This window comes from Equus quagga, chromosome 4 (assembly GCF_021613505.1).
Source record: "Equus quagga isolate Etosha38 chromosome 4, UCLA_HA_Equagga_1.0, whole genome shotgun sequence".
Lineage (NCBI taxonomy): Eukaryota > Metazoa > Chordata > Mammalia > Perissodactyla > Equidae > Equus > Equus quagga.
The window spans coordinates 99,442,982-99,466,731 of record NC_060270.1 but is presented as its reverse complement, the minus strand read 5'-3'; the positions used below and the strand labels follow the sequence as shown (position 1 = coordinate 99,466,731).

Sequence of the window (23,750 nt, the reverse complement as noted above, 5' to 3'; positions counted from 1 at the left end):
AGGGAGTATTGAGAATGTCTTGGTGTGTTTTTCAAGTTGCTTTGACTGTGATCTCCAGTGAAAAATGTATTTTACATCACAGACAGATACACATACACACAGAATGGAAACAAAAATTTCTTGAAACAGCATTACTATAATAACATGAGATGTACTCTATTTTCTGTTCTATTCTTTTCCATAGAAAAACACTAGTTCCCATCCACAAAACTGATTTCCTTATTCTTTGATGAGTTGTGACCCTCTGGTTAAGAAACTGATCTAGTCCTCTTCATTTTTTGCAGAGGATTTGAGGCCCAGAATTGGGAAATCTCGTAGACCTCATAGCCAGTAGGCAAGTGACTTCCTGACTATTAGCACCGTTTTCTGACTCTATTATACAGTTTGGTTCTCTCAGCTTTATAAATAAAATTGACTGACAGGTTTGTAAATTTTGTCGTATAGGAAAACATATCTGTTGATAGTTTTCTGCTTATTGACATCTAATTTGTTTCCTCTTCTAAAAAGTGTTGTTTTACACTAAGGTTAAGACCCTTTAGGAACCAATTAAATGAAACTTTGCAATGTTTTATTTGAAAAGAAAAAGGCATGAAACAGCCAAGATAATAGTGTGTGATCTTTGAATTCTGAGGAAGACTAATAAAAAGTTGCAGAAAATGGAAAGCAGTTATCAAAGAGAGGTGATAAAAATGCACTTGTGAAGTTACCCAAGAAACCAAGGGACAATTTTGAAACCAAGAGGCAAAAACAAATCTTTCTGCTGAGCAAAAATGCCAAAGAGAGCATAGAAAGATTTAATAACATATGTGAAATCACAGGTACTGTATTTCATGAGCAAAGTTTAAACATAAATGGAACACATAAGATAAAAAAGCTTAGGTAATATTGTAAAATGGTGAGACATTTGGAAAGAATATAATAGAACTATCAGACTGTTAAAGACTTAATAAAATGAAAATTTGAAATTTACTCAGCTGAACTGAGTTTAGAAGCTTATAGGAATATTGAGGGAGAAGACCGAGAAAGGGATTTTCTTGCCACTCTTTTGTATATGTCCTCTGACATTGCTAGAAATATGAATTAGTTGGTGAAAATCCTGGCAAGGTTTTCTGGATGTTCTTCCCGTCAGCCAAGCAGAGGAGGAGCTTAGGAAGCACTTAAACAGTCAGGACTGCGGAAAGCAAGGATTGAGGGTCTCATGGTGGAGGAGTCAGAAAATGGTAGCATGTCTGGTGGGGGAAGCTTTTCTTTCAAAGGACCAGTCCAGAGGGGAGAAAGGGACATACTGTCGATCTAACTTCCAAGTGTAGCCTCAAGATCCTTAACCGTGCATCCACCAACAAGTTTTTCTTGAACACTTACTAAGTGCCAGATGCCATGCGAGGCTCTGGAGAGAGCCTAAGAATAAGACAAATTTGGTCCTTGCCCTTAAAGTTTGTAGCCAAGTGGAAGATACAGGCAAATCCAAATGGTCTGATGCGTGCTGTAACACAAGAGTGGGACAAGGTGCTGGGGAAGTAGAGAAGAGGCACCTGACCGGGACGTGGTGAGTTAGAGAAGGCCTCCTGGAGCAAATGATGTCCAAGCTCAGACTTGACTAGGATAAGTAGAAGTTAGCCAGATGAAGTGTGGAGAAGACAGCTTGCTTGTTTCAAGGATTCCATCACACCATGTGTTTTATGCCTATATAAAGCATAGGTCTGGCTCACAATAAACCCTCATAAGTGGCAATTTTTAATATTTTATTGTCGGTTATAGGTACTGGTCAGATGGTACTTTTCCTATATAAAACAACACACATGACACTATGTTTCCATAAATATGGCTGATAGAATGAAACATTAATGTTTAATTGTCTATTATTATTTCACAGGCCTCTAAAGTACTGATGTTCCTCACTACAATTCCTTTTGCTTGCAGAAGAAAATTGCAGAGCACGTCATATATTGTGATCTCTCTATATAGGGAAAATAGAATCAGAATAATAGAACTTAAAGAAACTATAAAAGTCACCTGATCCTGTCCTCCCCTTTAACATGCAAGAAAACTGGGTTAGCCATTACTCAAAGTAACGATGTTGTTGGTTAGTGGCAGAGATAAGACAAAAAGCAGGTGGTCTGACTACAGTTCAATACTCAATTCCTTTATATCGTGTTACCACTTAGAATTTTTTTCAAAACTCTCAACTTTGATGTAAAATTGTCTTAATATTGTTACCTTGATGTCAATTTCCATTATTACCTTTGAAGTTTTCATGGGCTTCATTTTCTGGGTTTCTAGTACTTTATTCACTCTGAGAATATGTGTGTTTATTAATTTCGCTTGAGCCATTGTATTTTTACATTAAGAGCAAAGAATACATGTAACGCTACTAACCATTTTCATTTTAAATCATTAATTTATAATTTGCAATAGTTGAACATATTTTAAACTTCATTTGTTCTCTGTTATATTAAGGTTTCATTCAAAAACTATACCTTTGGCAGAAATATTAAACAAAATATTAACTAAAGACCTGAGAAAGTGTGCTGTAGTTAATAATCTAAATAATGCTTTCCTTATAAGGCGCTCCTGACCCCACCATGGTAACGATCTTTCATGATTGTTATTGTTACATGTGTCTGTTCACGTGCTCTGTTTAAAGCTACGTAATTAGCAAACCCTTTAAAATAAAACCACTGAAATGCTTTTCTGGGCTCTTCTTCCTTTTTGCTCACTGTTCGCTCGAAGTCTTCTGTACTTTAGCCTATTCTGCTATTTCTTTCTTTGCCCACCTGCTAGCTTTCCTATTCTTGGGCATCTCGAAAATACCATAATCGGTTGTCATTCTCTCCACATGGGAGCCATTCAGATCCCTTGGCTGCCTCTGTGGGGATCCATAAGATAAGGATTTTTTCAATGGCACCCTTTTCCCACCAGATTCTTCACCATCTCCATTGTGTGTTCTGAAAAGCCCATTTACTTACTGCCTGGATATCAATTGCTACAAAACCTGTTTCTCATTGTCAAGATCTCACAACTCTAGCTACTTAGGATATAATGCTAGCTTCAACAACCTTCTCTCCTTGACTCTTCACTTTTGTTGGGTACAATTATAATTACAGATGATATTGTGAGTTATTGATTTCAGGCAAACCTCTGAGAGTCCCTGACCATTCTCATGATTGCAATATTAAGTGGAAGTAATTTAGTTTCTTAAGACTGATACTGACTTGCTCAAAGGTTTTTTCCCTCAGCATTTCATATATATATGCTTGACATCAACAACCCATTGGATTTTGGTTGCTTAACTTGTATTTGTTTCACAATTCTATGGTGTGTGTGCCCTGTTTAAAAAAACTTGCATTATCTTATCTTTTCTGGAAAACAGAAGAAAAATCATTCGGACTTGCAAATGACAAGGAAGGGTAAATTGGGCAAATTTGCGGATAAACTGAATTACCCCGGTTTTATTGATCTGGTTATATTCTTGCTATACCTGCCTTTGGAAACAGAAATCTTCTCCAGTTATAGATATTTGCTTATGCTTTGGCTTCTTTAAATCATATGGCATCACATATGCAAAGGTGATTCAATGATAATTCACATAATTTAGTCTTAAATCAAAGGGCGAGAAGAGTAGTTCCAAAACCCAACTTCTTTCTACTGAAATTTATAGAAATAGTCTAATTACTCAGAAAGGCCAAATGTATGCTGTTTTTCTTTTCATTTCTTCAATGCATCTCAAATCTTCCTTCCTACTATCTGAGAACCTTGAGACTACAGTATTTTATTATACAAATCTCTTTGGACATACATTATATTTTATGGTTTATTTTAGTTTTTGCAAAATTTTTAGTGTGGAAAAGTTTAAACATATGCAAAAGTCTGTCATCACTCAACTTCAACAATTATCAACTCGTTAGTCAAATTTGTTTCATCTATACCCTTATCTACTCTCCCATACCTGTTGGACAATAGTGAGCACATCTCCAGACATATCATTTCATCTGTTAGTATTTCAGTATATATCTCTAAAATTAAAAAGACTTTTAAAAAAAGCATAGCAATACTAAATCATACCTAAAAGTTAACAATATTTTCTTAATAGCATCAACTAACTAATCAATGTTGAAATATCTCTGTTTCATAATTTCTTTTCACACTTAGTTTATTCAAATCAGAATCCAAATATGATCCATATATAGCATTTGATTGGTATGTTTCTTAAATTTCTTTTAATTCATAGTTCTCCTTTGTTCTTTTTTTCTCATAATTTAAGTTCTTTAAAGTTTTTCAAATTTCAGTTTTGCTGACTGCATCCCCATAGTGTTCTTTAATGTATTTCTCCATTCGCTGAGTTTCCTGTAACCTGATAGATAGGTCTAGAGATTTGATCATATTCATTTATATTTTTTGGCAAGAGTGGTTCATGGGAATGTTATATATTTCCATCAGGAGGCCAAAATATCTGCTTGTTTCTCTGTGATATTAAGATTGTTTAGCGTGTCCAATCGTTGCCAGCCTGATCCATTCATTATCAAGTTTCCCATCAGCTGTTAATGTGAAGTTTTTAGTAGCCATTGGTTATCATGAATGAGGACCCATTGTTTCATTAGGTGTTGCAAAATGGTATATTCTAATACTATCACTTTTTCTTCATTTATGAGGTTTTATTTTAAAATGTTTATTTTGGTAAATTAAATAGAAGGTAATTATTGAGCACTTATGGTGCACTAGCACTCTGCTAGACAGTATAAGGAGAAGACAAAATGCATATGTATCACGGACCTTGCTCTAAATGGAAATAGAAACATTAAGCTCAAAATTGTTAGTGTGCAGTTATGGTATGGTAAGTGAATAATAAAAGAGAGATGACCATGGGTTGGAGAATGTTCCATGGAAGATGCGGGACATGTGATGGGCCAAGAAGCCTTTTATGAGATGAGGAAAACTGATGACATTACAGGTAGGGGAATAGTTTGGACCATGCCATCAATCTAAAAACAAGAATGGCTGTATGAGGAAGGCACAGGAAAAAACCTACCTAGAGATTACACATTAGCTAGGTTAAAGTGGGGCATTGGCTGGGAGGGAGAAAGTTAAATTGTTTAGGTCCTATGTGGAGAAATTGACATCACTCCATGAATTTTCTGGTATTGTTCTAAGTACATTTGGCAGATAGACTTTGGGTGGACTAGGGAATTACAGCAAAGTGGCCTAGGGAAATTTAATAGTTTAGAAATTTATTTCTCCTAAGTAAAAGCTCATTTGAGCTTAAGAAATATAAGATTGCCCAAGTCAGATGTAAAATGTAAAGAATTAGTCATGTTGATAGGTGTACATAGTAGTAAAAAAATACAAACCAGGGGCCGGCCTGGTGGCATAGAGGTTAATTTAACATGCTCTGCTTTGGCAGTCCGGGGTTCATGGTTTCGGATCCCAGGCACGGACCTACACACTGCTCATCAAGCCATGCTGTGGTGGTGTCCCACATACAAAATAGAGTAAGATTGGCACAGATGTTAGCTCAGCGACAATCTTCCTGAAGCAAAAAGAGAAAGGTTGGCTACACATGTTAGCTCAGGGCCAATTTTCCTTACTGAAAATACCCAAAACAAAACAAAACAAAAATACAAACTACAGAGATACTTGTGGTTACACAGGATAAACCAGGATGTCTGAAAGAAGAGGTAGGTGCACAGGGCTTGGTGTGGCAAAGTTAGAGATGTTGAATTTAATTTTGGAAATGTATTTTGGGTGCACATACAAATAGCAAAGGCTTTAAGCATTTGTTAGGATGCAATTGCAGACAAAAAGAAGCACTGATATTGTACATTTTAGAGTCAAACACACAGAAGTGAGAGGTTAACTCACAGGAAAGGATGAGCACATCAAATAATGAACATAGAGAGGCTGAGGCCAAAGAGAAAGGATAGCACTAGAGTTGGGGGTGGAGGGTGGACACAGGAAACAGGAAGAAGAAAAGACGAGAGTGGTATCCATTGGTGGAGAAGCAGGGGAGAACAATGTTATGGCCTAGGAAGGAAAGAGTTTTAAACATGAAGAGATAGTCAACAGAGTTAAGTACCACCATGAGGTTAAGGAAAGGAGGCCTGAGAACTATCCTTTGGGTATTCAGGAGGGAGGTCACTGGCAACAGTTGGCAGGACACTTGGTTTTGATATAGCGTGTTACAGATGGAAGATTGGTTACAGGAAGGAATGGTTTGGAAGCAGGAGGTCAGGACAGAAGGCATAGACGATCTTATCCTAGGACTGAGATTCCAAAGAAGAAGGTAAACATGATGGCCAAGACAAGCAGCAGATGAGGAAACCTAAGTGTGTTTGAAAACCAAGAGTCTGAATTTCCTTGATTATTTTGATAAATAGGGCAAATATATTTTTAGAAAACAGAATTTGAATAATAAAAGTGCAAAAAGAACTTAACTATTTAATCACTTTAATTCATCATATTTTAGGACATTTTATTTATTTGATTTTCATTTTATATATTTTTATAATGAGTCATGCTTACATCAAATATGAAAGACATGAGGTAGTAAATTGGGAATGCTAAGTTCTTCCTTTTTTAAAAAGAATTTTTACACCTTTCCAACTTCTTCCTCTCTCCTTCTTTGGCTACATGTGTACTTGGAACATGAAAATGTGTTTTTTTTATTTTGTTAGTTTCGTTGGCTTCCTGCTTACAAAGATCATGCATGTTTATTACAGAAATATTACTTGGCACAGAAAGGCTTAAAGAATAAATTTTTAAAATTTCGTGAAATAATTCTATTCAGAGATAACCAATGTTATTATTTTGGTAAACCTCCTTCCAAATGTCTTTCTATGTGTAGATACATAGATGATATTTTATATTAATGAGATCAATAAATACTATAGTACAATGTGTTATACTATACTATAAGTGTGGTTTTGAACCTGCTTTTTAGCATCTAATAGTATGTTGTAGACATTTTCTGTGTCAATGAATATAGATATATAGCATCTTTTTTTAATGGCAGTCTGGTATGAAGATACCATAATTAATTTAAGCCATCTCCTATTGCCAGACATTTAGACTCTTTCCAATTTTTCTGTCAAGCAACACTGGAATGAATATTCCTATGGATACATTTCTGCACACTTGTCCAGTTGATTGTCTTTGAACAACTTCCTGAAAGTGGCGTTGTATGTCAAAGGCTATGCATATATGATATTGTGATGCATATTGCTGAATGTCCCTAGACGTACTGTACCAATTATACTTCTACCAATAATACTTATCAGTACCCAGGAAGTTCTTTTAAATGTCTTAAAAATTTTTTTTCCATCTTCATTCAGACTCATTTTCTTTACTTAAAAAATGAGGATGAAATATATTGGTGGTTCTTAAACTTAAGATCTTAGGACCATTTGAGAATTCTTGAAAACTGTTGACTGGAAACTGGAACTATTGTTCCAGAAAGTTGCACCTGTGCAAAAACACAGATATTTTAACGTGGTACTTATAAGAATTCACAGATCCTTTAGTCAATTCATAGACTCTTTAGGATTTCTCTCCATGAATCTGAGTGAAGAATCTCTGAATAAGATGATTTGAAAGTTACTTTCTCCTTTTCACACTAACACACAAACACATCTTGCACACACACATCACACATTCATGTGCACACAGAATTTTGATGTTTATTTGGAAAAACTTTATCAGCTTAATACAGAACCTAGTCTCATTGTGATCTGTGGAATCACTTGAGTGTGTGTAGTTATCAGAATGAATTTCTATTTATTTCAGGTTCTTCAATGGCGAACTCACCAGGAAGAGGTAGCAAGACTGGAAATGGAAATTTCTGCCAGAAGAAGAGAAAAGGAAGAGGAGAAGGAGAAACTGTGGAAGAAGAAGGAATTGTTGCAAAGAGAGGAGAAGAAAAAACAAGTATAAACTCTACTCTTGCTGTGAATGTGTGAAAGAATGTTTAATTGCCTTTGATTGGTTTCGGTGTTTGGCATGGAATTCTCATAGGCAGTTCTTGGATTCATAAGGTTCTAGAGGAGTCTTGCTTCAGTTCATTTGAGCTTCAAAGATTTGTGGATATGGCAGAGAGCCCACTTTGTTGACCTGCACAAACACAGGCACTGGTGATTAGAAGATATACTGTAGGTAAAGAAAAGACAGGGTTTGTGACTGTTGTAAAGTCTTGTGCTAAGTAGGGACATGGCCAAGACCAGAGGGTAGTGGGATAGCATTTTGGTTGACTGCAATGCAGCAGATGACTGTCAAAAGATGTGCTTGTTGGTAAAATATGTTGCACTGAGGTCAGTGCAATTCATGAAACACCAAAAGGCCCTTTAAAAGTTTACTTCTTGATTTACTGTTTGTTAGATTGTTTGATTTTTCATTTGCTGACACAAATTCATCATTCTACTTTTGAGCAAACATTTGTTTCCCAATCTTCAAAATTTTAATCAAAACACTTATTAACAGCTTTAAAATGATTGCTGATAACCTGTAGAAGATAAAACTTATTTGAGGGGGGATTTTAAAAATATATATATGGGATATTTATTTAGACATTTTTGTTTGTTCACACAACAAAAATTATAGAGTTTGCAATAAAAATATTTTTCTTAAAGATCTTATGAGATTTATTAGCCTTTTTAATGGAATTGCTGACTTCTGTGGAAATAATTCACAAAAAGGCAATTTATGATTAACTCCATAGCATAATGGTAGGAACTTCCATTAACTTATACACCTGTATTGACTTGATCTGCATGATATAAAAATGTTTTCTTTTAGGGGCTGGCCCTACGGTAGAGTGGTTAAGTACGATGTGCTCCTCTTCAGCAGCCTGGGTTCATGGGTTCCAATCGCAGGCGCGGACCTATACCACTTGTCAGCCATGCTGTGGTGGCAACCCACATACAAAATAGAAAAAGATTGGCAACAGATGTTAGCTCAGGGTGCATCTTCTTCAACATAAAAAAAAAAAAAAGAAAAAAGAAGGTAAAGTTTTCTTTTGGAAAGCTGCTTAAAGTGCTAAGAATGATTAATTCATAGTTCTTGATGAATACATTTTTATTTTTGTGAACATAATTGATGCTTTGGGCTATGTGACCATCCAGGTTTGTGAAGCTTTTGTCTAGAAGTTTTTTCTCCAAAATTGAACATGGGGGAAGAGAGACACTATGGCTTTTTAGCTGCAGGCCAGTTTTTCTGCATTTTATTATACCTCAGTTGTCATTATTCCTGCTTATTTTGTGCTCTTAAATCAGCAAATTGGTATAGAGTCAGCATGTTGTGGAAAATAACATGTATAGAAGTTGTATAATCATTTGACAAAGTCGGCTGCTAAAAAGACGTAATTCACAGTTTAACTTCTAAGGAAGTAAGTTGGGTGGTTTCTTCAAGTCCCCATCAAGAGAGAAATTCATAAATATCAATCATGTTTCAAATAATGTATGTGAACTATATGTCTCTATGGGGAAATTTACTAATTAGTTACTGTTATGGAGCTACGATATTGGAAACAGATATCCTTATAGTCTTGTCATCTATCTGGGCTGCCTTTGTAGCACTTTCTTTCTTTCTTTCTTTTCTTTTTGAGGAAGATTAGCCCTGAGCTAACAGCTGCCAATCCTCCTCTTTTTGCTGAGGAAGACTGGCCCTGAGCTAACATTCATGCCCATCTTCCTCTACTTTATATGTGGGACGCTTACCACAGCATGGCATGCCAAGTGGTGCCATGTCCACACCTGAGATCCAAACCAGCAAACCCCGGCCCACTGAAGCGGAATGTGCGAACTTAAATGTTGCGCCACCAGGCAGGCCCCATAGCACTTCCTTTCTATGAATTAGTATGACCATGAAAAGTAATGTATTTTTAGGTATTTGTATGTAAAGTCATTTTAAGTGCCATATAAAGAAATTTAGATACAGTTCCACTTTCTGGGGGCTAACAAAGACAGTGAAAGAATACACGAATTAGTAACTCAAGTATTGAGAATTGGAGTAAGTGTGCTTAATTGTTAAATTAAATTTGAATTGGGGAAGTGACATGGTTATACAGGAGAGAATGGAGGGACATTGCTGACTGTTTTCTTTGCAGTCTGTAAGATTTCTGAAAGTGAGAGAAAAGCATTTTGAAAGATGGGAGAGAGACTTTCACGAGCTTGCAGATGAGCTGTTAACATTTGACTTGACATTTGGCCTGACACCAAAACAATAACAACACAACAAAACAAACAGTAATGGAAGGAATAATTAAGCTCTAAGCCAAATTCATGGTCAACTGCTTTCAATTTTATAGGACCAACGCATGTTTTATTTTATCTATTTTCTTTTAAAAAATACTTACAAAATCCTGCCATTTGTGACAACATGGATGGACCTTAAAGGTATTATGCTAAGTGAAATAAGTCAGACAGAGAAAGACAAATACTGTATGATTTCACTCATATGTAGACTATAAACAAACACATATTTAAGGAGAACAGATTAATGGTTACGAGAGGGGGAGGGCAAAAGGGATAAAGGGGCACATATGTATGGTGATAGATAAAAACTAGACTATTGGTGGTGAACACGATGCAGTCTATACAGAAACTGAAATATAATAATGTTCACCTGAAATTTACATGGTGTTGTTATAAGCCAATAGGACCTCAATAAAATAATTTTTTAAAAAAAGGAAAAAAAGACTTCTTACATTTAGATAATGTTTTTTTAAAGTAGAGAGATTGATGTAATAACCACATTAGTACTCATCACCCAGCACTGAAACTACTACTATTTTTCATTCTGTTTCAGATTTATTTTATCTTACACATAAAGTTGAAGTTCTCTTTTGAGGACTTACTCAGTACCATTTCCCTTCTTACCTCCCCAAAGGCAATCTCAGTCATGAATTTTATTTCTCTCCAGACCATCTATTGATTTTAACATATTTGAATATGTAGTTTGTGACTTTTAAATTTTTTTCATGAATACAATCATACTGTGTCATTCTGCAGCATCTAATTCTTCATTCAGCTTTACATTTTTGAGATATACCCACGTGAATGCACAGAGACCTGATCCACTCCTTTAACAGCTATGTAGCGTTTCATTGTAGAACTAGGCTACCATTTATCCCTTCTCTTAGTGGTTGACGTTTAAGTTTCCAAAGCTTTGTTGTTGCAACCGTACTGCAGCAGCCACCTTGCACACGTCAACTGGGGCATGTGTGCACAGCTTTCTCTCGGGGACCCTGGGAGGGGAATTACTACGCTGTACGATTTCTTTCGACATTATAAGCTATCACAACTTTTCTTTTTGACTTTTGCCAATCTGATATCTCAGTGTTTTAAATTGGATTCCCCTGATCACTTGTGATGTTAAAAATCTCCTCATGTTTATTGGGCAGTTTTCTTCCTCTGTGAATTACTTATTTGTACTTTTCGTCCATTTGTCTATTTTTTATTTATTAATTTGAAGAAGTTCCTTATAAATTCTGGATACTGTGTCTTTTTTGTCAGATATATGGGTTGCAAATGTTTTCTTCATTGGTCTTTTGCCTTTAAATTTTACCTATAGTGTCTTAGTTTCATGGAAATTTAAAATGATCAAGTAATCAAAGTTGTTAAATTCTTTTTTTTTTGTGAATTGTGCGTTCCTTTAGGAACTGTGACCTGGTAGCGAGAGCATCTCTACAGAGAGCTTTAATGTTTGCCTCTGCTAAGGGCCCTATGCATTTTACAGGTCCAGGACCAGTTTGTGTATTAACTTTGAGGCTTAGGACCTACTGCCGTGAGCTTGGAGTGGGTGATGGCTTAGCACTCATGCACAGCACCCGCCTGGGTTCTGCAGTTGACTCCTTTCTTCCTCTCGTCCCAAGCAGAAAGTTAGCCCCCTTGTCACTTTCCTGGGGAGTGGTCATGGGATTTCTAGTTTCCATTTTGTGTATGGACAAGTCCTACCTGACTTCTTGCCTTGTAAGGAGCTTGGTTCTAGCTCCCGTGAGCACATGTCCCACAACTAATATTAAAGGCCCAGCCCCCAGCTCCTCCAGCCTATCTCAGGGCCAGTTTTCCCCAGGAATCCCTCTCACTACTCTTACTTTGAGTTCCATCTTTATTTTCAGGACAGGGGCATTCTGTGTGTGTAGTTGTCTATTGTTGTTTTGTTATAGTTTGTCCAAAATTTCTACATGTTTAAAGTGGGAAAGGAGATTTCTATGTCGACTCAGACGTACTGACCAAAGTTCTGGCTACCTTTAGATTATTAACCGCAAATATAGATTCTCTCTAACTACTTTATATGTTGAAGACAAATTTTAGTTCTTTGATGTTTAATAGCAGGTTGGCAAAAAAAACCCTATAAACAACTCCCCTGACTTGAGACTGGTTGTTTTCTTAGCTGGTGCTCTGGGTTTCCCCATTTATTGTTTTCCTTGCCTGGCTTTCTCTTCTCATGTGAGCAGCAACAGAGATAGAAAAACTATGCCCTGTGTAAAACCCCACCTTAAGATTTCTGAACAAGAGCTCATCTTTCTCCTAATTTCTCTTCCCAGCAATTTGCCTTTTAGGGAAGAATGCTGTCTTTTTGCTGGAATAATGTTTTAATTTGTATCCAATGCCAAAATTTACCCTGGTAGGCGCCCAGTTCCTTTAAAATCTACCTTTAAGTTACTAGATCACTTTTTCTTCCTTGCTTTAAAACTCTAGTTGAACATAATATTCACAGTTTCATAGTTTTGTCTCAAGACCGAAGGAAAATTTTGATTCATAAGCTGTTAGGTGATAATGGTAATGTTTCAGAAGCATCTCTCCACTTTGGAAATTATTGTCATGATAAAATCAAAAGATGATGCCTTTCCTTAAATTATCCCTCGAAGCTATTGTAGGAAACAAAATTACTGTGCTAGATGAACCTTAAAACGCCTGATATGTAATATTGGTCCCAGCACCACCCTTCCACGAGATGTGACTCTTTGGGTGGCTTGAATAACATAAAAATTGCTCTGCATCACAGCATTTTAGGAGGTTTTGTTGCTGCATGATGCTTGGAGTCCTATGGGACTCAAGGAAGGGTAGTTTCAGCTTTGCTCCCAAAATAGAGATTTCAAGCAAGGCTCACATAAAAAGGAGACATATCCCCTCCTTGGTCTAGCATGTCACAGTTCTCTCCCAATTTTAGCCAACTCCTAATCCAGCATTGAAACCACCCACATTGTATGACTGAGGGGTGGGGCGCATTATCAGGAAAGTCAGAGTAACGCCACCAGTCATGTGACCTTGCCCACCTCAGAAATGTTTCTGGGCAGGAATCTATCATCTATCTCAAGTGACATCACCAGTAAATACAGTAGACCCAGGCTTCAGTAGAACCTTGGTACTTGGGGTTCCCCTTGTCCTCAGGAAACCTGGCAAATACTCAGAATTATATTCATTCTACAGATAACTAGGGAAGAGGGGAAAGAGTCTAAAACAAAAAAGGTAGGCTGTCAGAAACAGAATGCAGGCTAGAGGGCTGGAACAGTGCTTCTCAGAAGATTCGAGAAGCTCTGTGCTTAGGAGGGAATTCAGAGGACCTTCCCAATTCAGATCAAAGCCATTCTCTCAGTGTTGGAACTTATGGGTTCTTATGAGAGCATTTATCATGAAATCTCTTCTCCAGTGTTTCTTAATCTAATATATACTGATGTAAAGAGCTAAGAGTGGGAAAAAAGGTAGACACAGAAGAATGATAAAAAATAAACTCCCAGACATTACCCCCTACTTCTTCAGGATTGTTGGGACTTAAAGAGGCCAGTGAATAACATCTGTGATAGGCAGAGTTCTAAAATGGGCCCTGAGATTTCCTGCCCCTCCTAGAATGCATGCCCTGTATAACCAATAGGACTGTTAACACGGTAGATTAGGTTATATTATATGGCACAGACAACCTCGAGAAAGGGAGATTACCTGGGTGGGCTTGACCTAATCACATGAACCCTTTAAAAGAGAGAGTTTTCTCTGGCTGGTCACAGGAGAGGTCATCAGAGATTTGAAGCATGGAAAGGATGTGACTCACCATTGCTGGCTTGAAGATTGAGGAGGTCACGTGGCGAGGAATGTGGGTAGCCTCTAGGAGCTCAGAGTCCCTGGCTGACAGCCAGAAAGAAAATGGGAACCTATAACTCATAGTCCTATAACTGTAAGGAACTGAATTTCTGCCAAAAACAAGAATAAGCTTGGAAGCAGATTTTTCTCTAAAGCTTCCAGATGAAAGTTCAGTTTTGTCAACACCTTGATTTCAGCCTTGTGATGTCATGAGCAGAGAGCCAGCCACATGGTGCTGGACTTCTGACTTATGGGATTCTGAGCTAACAAATGAGTTGTTGGCTGCTAAATTTGTATAATTTGTTACACAACAATTAAAAAAAAATACTAATACCGATTTTGGTATCTGGGAGTAAAATGCTGCCATAACAAATACCTAAAAGTATGGAAGTGGCTTTGGAATTGGGAAGTGGGGAAAAGCTGGAAGAATTTTGAGGAGCATGATAGAAAATAGGCTAGAATGCCTTGAACAAACTCTTAGTAGAAATACAGATGTTAAAGATGTGGCTGGTGAGGGCTCAGAAGGAAGCCCTGAACATATTATTGGAAACTGGAGGAAGGAAGACCATTGTCACGTGGGGGCAGAAAGCCTAGGGAAATTCTGTCCTGCAGTTGGGTGAAAACATTCCTGAGTAATGAACTTCATATGTGATGAACTAAGATTTCCAAAGTGTTGGAGATGTCACCTGGGTTTTTTTTTTTTTTTTTTTTTTGCTACTTATAGTAGAAAGGAAAAGAGGTAAATTGAGGGAAGAACTGTAAAACAAAAAGGAGCCAGGACTTGATGCTTCGGGAAATTCTCAACATATTCAAATGGCAAAAGACTTTAGAGGTAAGAGGTTGTTGCTGACAGCACGGCACAGAGAAAACGCTGAGGGTGTGAATATACAACCCTTTTTTATAGCCTCAAAAAGATCAAAAGGTCAGAGTATTCAGTCATCTAAAGATCCTTCCAAGAGATTAGGAATGTTTCTCATAGATCCTCGCAAACTATGGGGCCTCTGGGAAGTTTAAGGGCAATTTCTCTCAGCACCTCAACAGAACCCAGAGAGAAGGGAGTGTCTCAGAAAGACCTGTGGGTGTGGCTTTTGTCTAGTGGATGAATCCCCATAAAATCCACAAAGGCCCACTTGGTTTTTGAGGAAATTTTATCAGAAACACTGCCAGCTTGAACTGAAATGGACAGAGAGAGTATGAAATGAAAGGAGGTTCATGCCCCCTCCCCCCAAATTCTATTGACAGGAAGCAGGCTGATAAAACTGCTCAGGCACCTGGCATTCCTAGTACTTCCACCTCTGAATCAAACCCACCCATCTAGGCTCAGGGAGGGCTTCGCTTCACTCCCCATCACCTTACACATAGAATAGTTGTGTCAGCTCCTAGTAAGCGTGTGTGTAACGTCAAAGGAGTCACTAAAGGTCCAAATAGGCTGATCATTCATTTGGTCATTTATTCACTTATTCAATACATATGTACCAAGTGCCTTAAATGTGAAACATATTACAACCAGTTCTTCATGCAATTCTAAGAGGTCACCACATTCAAGCAGAAATTGCCTCTTTTCTGGTTCTTTTCAAGGGTTGTAAATTTATCTGCTCTGCCACAAAGATAATATGCAATTCTTGGTTAGGTCAGTAGAAGCTTTTACTAATAAGACAGAATGATGTCTATTTTTTTTTCACTACTTATGCTTTATTTATTTATTTTATTGAGCTAACATTGGTTTGTAACGTTATATGAGTTTCATATGGACAACATTGTAAGTCGACTTCTATATATACTACAGCATGCTCACCACCAAAGTAAAATTTCTATCCATCACCATACAATTGACCTGCTTTACCCCTTTTGCCCTCACCCCACCCCCTTGCCCTCTGGTAACCACCAATCTCTTCTCTGTGTCTACATGTTTGTTTTTGTTTTGTTTTGTTTGTTTACTAATATTCGATACATAAGTGAAACCATATGGTATTTGTCCTTCTCGATCTGACTTATTTCACTCAGCATAATACCCTCAAGGTCCATCAGAAGGAGTTTTTTTAGCTTCAAACTTTATAAATAGAACAAAAGGGTTAATAGAGAAAAACTAAAAATACAAAATGGAATGAACTATACAAAGTTTGCAATTAGTTAAATTAATCATGACTACACATAGTCAGTTAAATATGCATGCACATATACACAGTATATACAAATGTGTTTATGTGTGTATGCGTGGGTATGAATGAATACACACATAATTGCAGCATGACTCTCTTGCCCCTCTCAGTGATACTGATGAAGGCCTTAGCTTAGGGTGGCAAGGATGGTGCCTTTGCCCTCATTCATGCGCAGACCTCCTCTTCTCTTATTTCCTGCTCCTGGATCATCAAACCATACTTTGGGCGTCTACCCTCACACTGGCCCATGCTGATCTGATTGCTTCCTAGTGTGAATGCTCTTATGCCGATAAAAGTTATTAGCTTTGCCACAAATGATCAAAGTTCAGGCCTTAGAGTATAAACATTTTGCCCTGCTGACTTAAATAGGGTTCATCAACTCTCTTTCTATTAATTTTTTTTTTTTTGCTTGGGCCGTTAATTGCTATTGTATGCGTCTGTGCACCACAGGAACTGCAGGATATGGACCTGTCCTCTGCAATTTCCTTCAAATGCCTGTGACTGATTGCCTTTCATTTTCAGTGAATGCTCTGCTGTTGCAGAGGGAGGGGGACAGAGATCTTGGGGATTTAGGTAGTGGCGAAAAGGGCCTTTAAAATCAAAGCCCTGCTTGGAAAACATCCCCTGGCAGAGGCCCCTTAGAGATGGCGCCTTCTGGTTCAGATCCTCCATTTCTTTCAGGTCCTTTTCCCTCATGCTGCTCCTTCTTAATCTTGAGTAATCTAAAGGTGTGCATGTGTGTGTGTCAAAGAGAGAGAGAGATTGGTCTATCCGGATTCCACTTAGACTAAGATAACTCACGATAAATATATCATCAGTTTATGTAATATATCACTGGGGACCAACTGAATTGTGAACACAAACAGAAACACTGTGACAGCCCTCCTTAATGCAGTGACATTCAGGTGACCCAAAATTGGCTTACAGCACTTTTTTACATTTTCCTCAAATGGAGATTATGGAATACAAGAACTCTCATAGACCCCTTGGACTCTGAAAACATGTCTTTGAACCTCTCTGAACACCAGTTTGACCTCTGCTCTAACACCCACCCAGCCAAACCTCTCACTGCAAACATCCTTTTTGCAAAGGAACCACCTGCCACTAGAGCCGAAGCATCCCCATCTGGCTGAGGACCAATCTGTTGAACTACTTCCCACCCTCGGTTTTGTGCTTCTCTCGATTACTAACTCCTAGAAATGAGATCTTGTGGTCAAAGTTGGAGGAGGTGTTTTTCTTTTAATTATTAGTCCTTTTTATTTGGGAATCTGACAAAATACCTCAAACATGGGAGCTACAAAACCTAATGGGAAAATTAACTATCAGGATGTTATAATGGTCAAGAGGAGAAGATAGTTAATGTATGTTTTATGTAGAAATGACTCCAAAATAAACTAAGTGTTCAGACTTTATTTAATATCAGTCCTCTGAATAATATTGTATGAGTAATGAAATTAATGTAGTATGGGAGTTTTAATTATCCAAAAGAAATAAATCAAGAATCATATCATTTAAAGATATTCATAAGTTCCTTGTTTTGTTATTAAAATTCAGAAATGAACATTAACATAAGCTTATTAATTAACTGATTCTAACCTTGTAATATGAGACAAGGTAGAGTCAGTTCTCAGCATATGAGTCTAGAGGCGTCAGAAAGGCAGGATGGTAGGCCAAGAAGCTCACTTTTCCGGTTTCAGCTGTCTTTTAAAAGTGAAAATTTCCATTAGGACTTTTTTTAAAAAAGTGGAAAAACTGATGATGGAATCTCTTACTCTTTGTCAGGACACAGTTTTGAGAAAAAGTCGGATGGAAAAAAAAAAAAGGCGGGATGATCAAGAGCCAGATGTATTTGTTTTTCTGTAGAAGATTTTCCAATAGGCAGTTTTAGAAGACATGTCTTAAAAATTAACTCCAGGTGTCAACTTTTGGCTATATTTTCTGGCTAGGTCATGATTATTCATGGTGATTTGGTTTACTTAACAGACACCTTTACGGTGCTTGGAACGTTCAAGGCAGTATTCTATGTTCATTTAATCGTCTTAATCACCCTAAGGGGTAGGTGCTAATATGATCTTCATTTTATAAGTGAAGAAACTAAGACTCATAGAGGGGACATAATTTCCCCAACATCCTATCGCCATTAAGAGGTGCAGTTAGATTTGAATCCAGGAGATCTAACTCCACAGTTCATGATTTTAAACACTCTGCTATGCTGCCCATCATTTTGACTGCGGTTTGCTGTAAATTTTGTGATTAATCAATTTTGAGAAAACTGGGTTTCAAACTATTTGCTTTGGGGTCATAGTCATGGCTTTGGTCCTGTCCTAGTTTACTTAGAACTGTTAAATAGATGGGTAATTGATCGTTTAAAAACTCTTTAGTAGTCTCACTAGGAGTATTTCTTTTTAGTTCTCCAAGTGCACACAGTTTCACTGTGTCTGTCTCCTTAATCTTCTTAATATTCTTTCAGGATTTCTCTCTCTGGGTTCATGAACAACTATGAATAAACACTTTACAGGAAACTAGACCGTTATACCATTATAGTTTGATCACAATTCAAGTGTCAAATAGAAGATGTGTGTTATGAATGGGTAAAAAAACACTTTGCCTCCTTGGTGCTGTTCTTTTATTAAGTAGACTGAAGAAAATATTAATGATTTTGATATGATTTTTTTATCTATTGACATCTTATTTCAAAAGAAGAGAATTTTGACAGGCTTCCAATATCACATTTACCAGCCTCTCAGAATCTGTACCCATCACCCAGCTTCCCTCCTTTTACGAGCATGAAGTGTCTGTGCTCCTGTCTAGGGCTGACCCCTTCATTTATGCCCTGAATCCTATTCTCTCACTCCTACTCAAGTCCCTCCCAATCTCTCTCCCACCATCATTTCCCTCTTTTCTTCTAGATCTTTCCTGTTAACCTACAAATATAACATTATGACTCTATTTAACAAAATACTCTCCACTGACCCCACATCCCCTGCCTTAACAAAATCACACAACTCTATAACCTACACACACTGTCTCCAACTTCCTTCCACCCATTCTCTCTTGAGCCATTTGTCCCTCACTCCTACGAAGCTGTGCTTGTCAAGGTCATTGTTGATCTCCAAGTTTCTAATTCCAGGGCTCACTTCTCAGTCCTTGCATTATTTGAAATATTAAGATGGAAGGGATCACTGCCTTCTCCTTGGAAATCTCTGATTCTCGGCCACTAGGAAGCCATTTTCTCTTTGTTCTTTTACCTCACTGGTTTCTTCTTCTCCATAAACTTGGATGGATCCTCCTTGTCATTCTAACTTCTGAGCCTTGGAGTGCCCTCTAAGTACTCAGGCCTCTAAGTATGAATACTTTTCAGGTGATTTCAAACTATCTAATATAATTTATATGCCATTTATATGCTGACTAATACCAATTAATATTTCTCTCTAGACCTCTCTCTTGAGCTGCAAACTCACACATCCCACTGCCTCAAATCTAATACACCCAAAATGTATTGTTTTTCTCTCCAAAGCTACTCCTTCCCCAGTATTCCTTTTCTTAACAAACGGAAACCTATTCTCCCCATGCTCAGGCCAAAAGCTTTATCATCTTTGACTCTTAGTTTTCCCCCTCACACCCCATACCCACACCCTTACCTGTTGTCCTGAATAGAAGGCTCTACCTTTCAAATCAGAACTATTATAATAACCTTTTAATCTCTAGGCAATCTCTCTGCCTCCTCCTTTTCCATCCCCTCCCTCCAGTCTATTTTCCACGCAGCTGTCAGAGTGATGTTTTTAAAAGTCATGTCAGAATATGTCACTCCCTGCACTGCACTCAGTATCTATAGGATCTCACATCCTATCACTTTTGCCCTTGCTCATCCTGCTCCAGCCATAACTGCCTCCTTCCTCCTCCTCAAACACCCAGCACACGTCCCCTTAGCCTTTTGCACGGGCTGTTGCCTCTGCCTGGAATACTCTCTCCCAGATGTCTGCATAACTCACTCTCTCACTTCACTCAGGGTCCCACTCAAATGTCATCTTATCAGAGAGAATGTTCGTTCTTGATTACCAAACTTAAAATAGCATCTTCCTTCCCTATCACTCTGTCCATTTACCCTACTTTATTTTTTCATCATCCCCCTGACATCTATCTATTTACTTATTGACTGTCTTCTCTTCTTCTTCTAAAATGTAAGCCCCATAAAAAAAGATGATTTGTCTATTTTCTCCATTATTTTACCTCCAGTGCACACGTTACTCAAGAAATGTTGGTTGAATGAATGAATTTAATGAACAAGCAGTATACAACTATACTTTGATGTTGAGGTATAGAGGAAAATGCCAACTAGGAGGCCCTAAAAAGGTGGGTGAGGGGCTGGCTCCATGGCGGAGTGGTTAAGTTCGCCATTCTGCTTCCATGGCCCAGGGTTTTACCGGTTTGAATCCTGGGCATGGACGTGGCACCCCTCTTCAGGCCACGCTGAGGGGGCGTTGTACATAGTACAACCAGAAGGACCTACAGCTAGAATATACAACTATGTACTTGGGGGCTTTGGGGAGAAGAAGAAGAAGAAAAAAAAAAGATTGGCAACAGATGTTAGCTCAGGTGCCAATCTTTAAAAATAAACAGGGTGGGTGACCTTGGGAAAGTTATGTAGGCTCTATGGGATTTTGTCTCCTCAATTGTAAAATGAGGTGTTTGGATTAAATGATTGCTAAAATCACCTCAGCACTGAGAAGTCATGATTGAATACCTCTGAGGTTTGATTACTTTTCACTTTTCACTCTCCCTGACACTTCAGGCTGTGAAATACAACATCGTCAGGATATATACTCCCTTCTTAATGAATAGAGAAAAGAGAGAAATTAAACAAGATTACAGACAAATTCATTTTAGCAATATCAACATACGACACGATCATTATGTAATATTTCAACACTCATCCTGAAAATAGACCTTACTCCTAAAGAAGACATGGCAGTTATTTTTTAATCCACCTGGCATTTCAATTAAGAGGGAGATAACTAATGTGTTTACCCCAGAATACTTTCTTGGCTCATCATGTTATAAGGACATAAGGCTACATCACGGCAGAAAATAGCTATTACCAATTTGAGTAGGCAGCTCTGCTGTGGAAAGATGCTCACATAAGTGGCCAAAGTCAACATCACCTAAGAGAGATTCATGTTATTTATTTATGCATATAGACGTCACCTACTTCCAAACAATTTATAATAAAAAGCATTAATTCTCTTGTGCTGGATATCCTGCCTTTGGGTCATATCTACTCTTCATTCTCTTCTGTGGCCCAGAGAGGTGTCCTATATGGCTCCCTTGCCCTCTGGCTTCAAAGTAGAACACCAGAGATGAGCATGACGGAGAAGAGTGAGGTTGGGAGAGTTGTTCCTCCAGCTCCCTGCCCTGCAGAGTTGTGTTGACCAGCTGTGTCCTCCACCCAAGGTCTCAGCCCCTGTCAGGTGGCCCTTACCACACAGACTTCTCTGGCTCTTGTCTACAGGTGGTAAAGCAGCCCAGCTATTGCATGGTCCCTTGTGATTGCCCTGCATTCCAACCCTTCTTTGTCAATTGTCCCCTTATTACATTCTTCTGGATTTATCCTAATTTTGAGTATGCCATCTGTTTCCTATTAGGAATCATTAAAATAGGAAATCAGTAAGAGAATAAGAGACAAAAAATTAAGAGGATGGGAATATACTTATGTCAGCAAACCAAGACTAAAAAGGAGTGCTGTGATTGAACATGATTAAAGTTAAAAGGAAGCATTTAGCTCTTATTTGCTAATAATAGACAACATCCCAGCAAATCAGGAGCTGGCAGTATGTACTGGGGGGAGGCAGGCAAACCACCCAGTGGGTAGTATTTTCAGTAGAAGTTTTACAGAAGACTCTAAATCAATTCTGATATGATATTGCATCAACCTTTGTAAGGCCTATGGCATAAAATTAAATCACGGTTCCATGAAACTTTTCTATAGAACATGAAAGTGAGGCCGCATGCAGGGTGATAAAAGGCGGAAATGTTATATTCAGGGATACGCAGTATTCTTGTCATCTGACTTGATACAGGAATAGAATATGAAAACTTCAGGAATGAGTAATAGTCATGTCCATTGATGTTCCTTCTAAATACTGATTTTTCTTGTCCTGAATTTTAAAAAACATACTTTTGTAATTATACAGTATTTTATGCCCATTGCAGATAGTTTGGAAAATACAAACAAGCACAACAAATACAATAAAAATTACCCCAAGTCCTAAACCACTACCAGAGGAAAATTATTAACAATGCCCTTATATTCTTTTTTCTATATATACAAGGACTTTGGCCTAACTAGAATCATACTGCATGTATTATTTTTAACCTTATTTTTCTCCATTTATCAATATATCTTGTATATTTTCCCATGTTTTTCTACCATACAGTTTTTAGTGTTTTCATACTGTTTCATTATGTGAAACATTGCATTTAACCAATTTCTTATTTTAGGGTGTTATATTATTTCCAGTTGTTCACCCTTTTAAGGCTGTAATGAACATGCCTATATACAAATCTTTGCATATGTCCCTGCCTATTAATTCTTAAACTTTATTTCTTAAATCTTAAGGCTTTTGCTAGCTATTTTCTTAGTCATTCTTCAGAAAGAGTATGACAACTTACTCTTTTGCTTGAGCTAGATGTGCTTGTTTGTCAGGTTGGAAATTGGTGGCAAAAATGTTCAAGTTTAGGACACTGATAAGTAGCTGAAATACAAATGATCTGAATTGTGGGCCCAAAGCAGAGCCTTTAAATTCAAAAAACCAGGCAGGATGGTGGCAAAGTTGACTTTCTATTCTGAAAACCAAAGACCTAGCTTTTATTTCTTACACATGTAGAGCGTTTTCTCAACTTTGCATAAAGAATGCCCTGCAAAGAAGCTCTTTTGGAGCGAAACTTTTGTTCAGAAGCTTCAGCAAGTCCTGGGTTGAAGCCTACAGAGATCTCTATACCATAAATATAGGAGAGAACGTTGGCTGAAATGTTTTGAGGATGGAAGTGACTAAGTGTCCATCTTTAGCACAAAAAACCTTCGATCTGGCTCCCATGGACAGTTTAACTTAGAAAAGTACTATATCCTCATCTTCTGTTGGGATTAAATGCACCTCGACATACCCCACTTGACTGAATGAATTGGCCTTCTGACTGTCTATGGTCTAACGTTATTGTCCCTATAATGTTATTGTCCATATGTCCTTTTTTTTTTTTTGAGGCACATTAGCCCTGAGCTAACATCCACCACCAATCCTCCTCCTTTTGCTGAGGGTGATTGGCCCTGAGCTGACATCTGTGCCCAACTTCCTCTATTTTATATGTGGGACACCTGCCACAGCATGGCTTGATAAGTGGTGCACAAGTCTGTGCCAGGATCCGAACTGGCGAACCCCAGGCCACTAAAGTGGAGCATGTGAACTTAACTCTATGCCACCAGGAGGGCTCCCATTTGGATGCTTTGTTAATAGTTTTGGATTTATATGAGTTG

General features: G+C 37.8%; 1 protein-coding gene across 13 annotated transcripts in view; it reads left to right on the top strand.

Annotated features, from left to right (window-relative positions):
• CCDC148 (coiled-coil domain containing 148) overlaps nucleotides 1-23,750 on the top strand; it is a 227,982-nt gene that overhangs the window by 143,586 nt on the left and 60,646 nt on the right. For all 13 annotated transcript variants that reach the window (XM_046657860.1, XM_046657854.1, XM_046657865.1 and 10 more), the window contains one exon: nucleotides 7,777-7,917. In XM_046657860.1, coding sequence (XP_046513816.1) covers nucleotides 7,777-7,917 — 141 coding nt within the window. The remainder of the gene's footprint in view (nucleotides 1-7,776; nucleotides 7,918-23,750) is intronic.